Source organism: Buceros rhinoceros, unplaced genomic scaffold (assembly GCF_000710305.1).
Source record: "Buceros rhinoceros silvestris isolate BGI_N320 unplaced genomic scaffold, ASM71030v1 scaffold347, whole genome shotgun sequence".
In the NCBI taxonomy this organism is placed as follows: domain Eukaryota; kingdom Metazoa; phylum Chordata; class Aves; order Bucerotiformes; family Bucerotidae; genus Buceros; species Buceros rhinoceros.
The window spans coordinates 86,641-91,820 of NW_010423793.1; the positions used below are offsets into that span (position 1 = coordinate 86,641).

At 40.1% G+C, this 5,180-nt stretch overlaps 1 protein-coding gene across 1 annotated transcript in view; it reads left to right on the top strand.

The window, feature by feature from the left end:
* The window catches only part of DOCK8 (dedicator of cytokinesis 8), a 72,098-nt gene extending 67,733 nt beyond the window's left edge, over positions 1-4,365 (top strand). The window contains exons 43-47 of the mRNA XM_010140531.1: positions 431-667; positions 1,279-1,422; positions 2,426-2,532; positions 3,356-3,523; positions 4,166-4,365. Of these exons, the coding sequence (XP_010138833.1) occupies positions 431-667; positions 1,279-1,422; positions 2,426-2,532; positions 3,356-3,523; positions 4,166-4,229 (720 nt within the window). The 3' untranslated portion in view covers positions 4,230-4,365. The remainder of the gene's footprint in view (positions 1-430; positions 668-1,278; positions 1,423-2,425; positions 2,533-3,355; positions 3,524-4,165) is intronic.
* The last annotated feature ends 815 nt before the right edge of the window (positions 4,366-5,180 follow it).

Here is a 5,180-nt window from a genome sequence, read left to right on the forward strand (position 1 = left end):
CAAGGGAGGGAAAGCATTACTGAGAGTGTTGAGTGCTTTGTCCCCATCCCAGTGGGGGGATCCTCTTGAAGCTTTTATGCTTAAACATTAAGACACACCAGAAAAACCCCAAACCCTGTCTTGGCTGTATCTCCATGCCTAGGGATGTCCTTAAAGCCTCTTTGAAAGGCTTAGTTTGGTAGCTTGTCACAGAGTGTGAAAATTAGAAGTTCTGATCTTTGGTCCCTATTCTGGCTCTGATACCAGGGTTAAGGTGTGCCCTTTCCAGAGGCAAGTTTTGACAGTTCTAAAGAAGAGGAAGAGCCTGGAAGGATTTGCAGTTCTGTGCTCTTCCAGACCGTATCCAGAACTGTGGGATATTTCACATATGTCACTCCTTTAACACTTCTTGTTTGTGAAGTTCTGTAATGGTTCTTCCCTCTTTTCTCAGGCCTACATACAAATTACTTTTGTGGAGCCATATTTTGATGAGTACGAGATGAAAAACAGGGTAACCTATTTTGAGAAGAACTTCAACCTCTGTAGGTTCATGTACACTACACCTTTCACCATGGATGGGCGCCCCAGAGGAGAGCTTAGTGAGCAATACAAGAGGAACACGATCCTAACCACAATGCATGCTTTCCCCTACATCAAAACTAGAATCAATGTCATCCAAAAAGAAGAGGTAATTGGGTTTTGAAGACAGCTCTAATTTCTTAGGGGCTGAAGGAATCTCTGGGTGGGAAGATCCTCAAATTCTGCGCTTAGCAGGAAAAAAGAAGACTGCATTTCTCAGACATGTTACTCTCATCAATAGGTATAGAATGAGTAGACAAATGCAAGACGGATATTTACTATGGAGAGGAGAGGATAGCCAGTGTATGTTCTTCTTTTGACTTTGCAATTGTAACACTGTGTAACATGTATGAAGCTCTGTTTACGGCTGTCCTTCTCACTGATAAACTACAGACAAAGAACTAAATTGGGCTCAGAGGTGGTTTAGAGACAGGGAAGCTTTATAAATGTAGAAGGTGCAAAACCATTTCAGATATGAAATCAGTAACTTAGAATAATAGTGAATTTATGCAAACACATCCTGGTTTTGCAAATGATAAGATGTCAAAGAGCTTTGGATCAGATGCAGCATCTACCAAGACAACCTTTAGATTGAACAGTCTTCCTGGGTTTCACAACTACTGCTTTTGGCACAGGAGAATGGCAGTGGTATTGCCAGGTTTAGAACAGGTCAACTGCATGAGTCAGGCAGTGAAGCATCTTTTCTTCCATTTCCATTAGTTTATTTTAACCCCAATTGAAGTTGCTATTGAAGATATGAGGAAAAAAACTCAGGAACTAACTGCAGCCACCAACCAAGAACCACCAGATGCCAAAATGCTCCAGATGGTTTTGCAGGGCTCAGTTGGAGCCACTGTAAATCAGGTAAGGTATCCAAATAAGCCAGATGACAACTTTCTGAATACTTTTCTCATCGTGCTTTCTTTTTCACTCTCGTCTCTTGCACTGGAAGAAGCACATATAGTCAGACACATTTAGTCACAGTGTGTATTTAAACTTCATCCCTTGATATTGACTCATTCTATACTGGTCATTAGGTATGCTTTTGGTGAAGGTGCTCTTGGTTGCAGGTGCAAAAATTCACAGAAGCCTTGTGAATTCATCCAAGGATTTTCCATTTCTAGCACTAGAATCTCACTCCATTTTGTTCATTCCTTTGGGAATGGGAATAGTAATAACAATTCTGCTAAGGAGCCACCACAAGCTCACCGTTTCACAGAAAATACATGAAGTCAAGAACTGAGTACCCCAAAAGAAAGTTCAGATGTAATAATTATAATATAAATATGCCTGCTAACAAAAAAAAAGAAAAGGCAAAAAAATTAAAATGAAAGAATGAAGACATAACTGAGAGAAAACCTGGCATGGTCCTCAATTTCACAGAGCTTTGTTTCATTGCTGAAAGCCTCGGTACTTTTAGTTTCTCCAGATTCTTCTCAGCCAAAGCCTCTGTCTGAAGTAACGCGTTGTTGTAAGCTTTGGGAAAAGTAGTCCTTTTCTGCACTGAGCTTATTTAACTCCCTTGGGATCTTGTAATGCCACACGTAGGAGCTGTATTTCTCTCATGTAACCAAGTTTGGCCATAGAGCTGTCCCAGATCTTCTCTGCTGAGTAGAATTTGTCTGTTCCCTTTTTTCTGGGGCTGGAGGAGAAATAAAAACAAGAGAGGATAAAATGTGATAGGCAAAATCTCTGCTTGCCAAACAAAAGGGGGCAAAAGGAGAAAAAAAAAAACATGCTGATATGGTAACTATGCATAGTTTTCTTTTCTTTCGTAATTCCACTCATGAAATAACAAACAGCTTAACCAAACGTGTGGTCTGTCTAAGCAGGTGTCTTTGACGCTTTCCTGTGTTATTCCTTTAAGGGACCGCTAGAGGTAGCACAAGTGTTCCTGGCTGAAATTCCAGCGGATCCCAAGCTTTATCGACATCACAACAAGCTGAGGCTGTGCTTCAAGGAGTTTATAATGAGGTCAGTAAAACAAAATGAAAATGCTGAATTGCATCACTAAAGCAAATAATCGCAACAGTCCAATGATAATGTGACTGTGTCGTTAACTATGCAAGATAGCATCATGAATCTGGCATCTCACGCTTTAGACACTTGCTCCAAACTTGCTGTCTCTCATGGTCAGTGCTTTGTTAGGCTTTACATCCCAAATGGCAGCAGATTTTAACACATCAAACTAATTATGTAGAAATTAAGATCTTCCATTTGTTTCGTCTTTTGACATTTTACAGACACCAGGCATTTCAATTTTTGTGATTTTCTTTTTAATAAAATTACGTTTTTCTGTAGGAAGCTGTTCGTAAGAAAACAAACAGACACATTGGTAGTGGTAGTGGTACATATGCAGGTAAATCATAACAAGCATACTCACATAGCAAGATACTAATCTCCTTAGTCCAAACAAAGCATAACTGCTGAAGGATAAGTTTGAGTTAAATAAAAATGAGCGTTATTCAGCAGATACAGCCTCTGCTCTCTGCTGCTGTCACTGCAGCTGTTTGCAGTAAGTAGGCAGGTAGCTCAGTATTCTGCAGTCATTAAATTTGTTCTTAATTAGCTTCCTCATGCATTTTTAAGGTGTTAAAAATATCATCTCAATTTGTGTACTTGGAAAAGACATAGATTTCTTATTCACTCATTGTCATTTTGGACTTGACAAGTTATCAGATAAATGCCTAGCCCAGAGGAGCTTAATCCTTGGCCATTCAGACTACCTAACACAGTTAGTAAGTTTGACAGAAGTAGGTGATGCATGTGATGACTCTTTTCCTTTCCTTTTGCCTAGGTGTGGTGAAGCAGTGGAGAAAAACAAGCGCCTTATTACTGCTGACCAGCGGGAATATCAGCTAGAGCTCAGAAAGAACTATGGGAAGCTGAAGGAGAACCTTAGGCCCATGATTGAGAGGAAGATCCCAGAGCTGTACAAACCTGTAGTGAAAGTCCACAGCACAAGGTACAGTTAGGGCAGGGTTATCTGTTTCCATTTTTGATCCCAAAAAGATGCCATTTTCACAAGGAAGAAAGGCAGTTTTACTGGCAACTAAGAACAGGCCATAATACAATGCCAACTTCACACCTGATTAATGAAGTCTGCTGACTTCCACTGGAGCTGAATGTAGTATTCAGTGTGTTTCTCAAACTGCTCATTCCTCGGGTATGGTGATGTATGTCGTTTTAATACATCATTAGAAAAGACTTCCCCTCACCCTAAAGAAAAGATATTGGGAACATCTTGCCATTTCTTCAACATTTGAAGCCAGGAGAGAGACAGAACAGGTATGTGTTTGTTTTGGATGCATGCTACCATGTGGTGTGAGCCAGCATGAAGTAAAAGTGATCCTTTCATTCCCGGATAACATAATCCAGTTTAGTCCCATGACTGAGACAGAAGAGTCTTAACTTAACAAATACATGCTTCTTCACAAAGTCACCATGTCCAGTGTGGCGTGGGAGCGGAAGAAGGACTATGGCTCTGACCTGCCAACACGTAACATGTTGCAGCTGATGATGTGTCAACTCCTCCTTTTCACAAGGGAAGTATTTCTTGGATTCTCTTTCATTTGCCAACTTTATTTATGGATCCATTTCATTGCAGGGAATCTTTTCGAAACCACAGTTTTAGGAAGTACGATGTCCAGACTTCTTCACAAAGCACCTAATAACTATCTGCTTTGGCCACGGAAGAACTTTGTGCTGCAAGCCAGAAATGAAGGAGTATCCAACACCTATGAAGTCAGAAGTGTCTCACAAGACAGCAGGTGTGCTCTCTGAACAGCATGCAGAAAAGCATTTACACAGAATTACTGAATGAAAACTGGAGGATGACTCCTAATCAACCACATCTCATGAGGGCTTTGGAAGAAAGGGAGTGCTTTTTAGATACTTTTGCATATATTGTAAAATAATCACCCAGTGCAGAGAGGTGGACCATTAGAATGGTGTGTATGGCATGAGGCCAGTCACCACTAGCTAACAGACAACAGAACCATGTGGTTTGGTTGAGGAGTTAGATGAATCCAAACAACATGTCTAAGAGATGCTGTCAAATTCTGTCTATGTATCGTCCTTTTCCAAGACAACATTTATCCATGCGCTTTTGGGAGTGCAGAACAATCTGCATTCATGCTTAAATGCTGTTTTAATGATGAAGGACAAGGTTCTCTCCTTGGTGTTTGCTGAGCTGGAGCTGTAGACAAGAATAATTTCCTCAGTCAGTTTCTGTCATTAGTTTCTACCATGGTCCTTGTCTGCAGGAAGAGTTCTGCTCAAGTTTTCTCAACCAAAGCTTGGAAAGCAAGAATAGCAATGAGTTATTCTTATAATTTTTTTCCTAAGCATAGGGACTACTACTTGACATGCAGTTGGATTTCTTAATAATCAGTTTCATATTTAGCAGATTAACAAGTAATAGTTTAAAAAGAAGGCGCTAAGCTAGGAGTGGTTCTTTTACTGTACAATGCTCTTATGTAGATAATGCTATCATTATCCAAAATTAACTACAGAAGCACACAGTGAGGATTTCCTACAAAGCACTTCACTCAGGCTTTACTGCATCTTAAGGGAAATGAGCACATAATTTATAATACCCAGTGCTTAATATTTTCTGAACC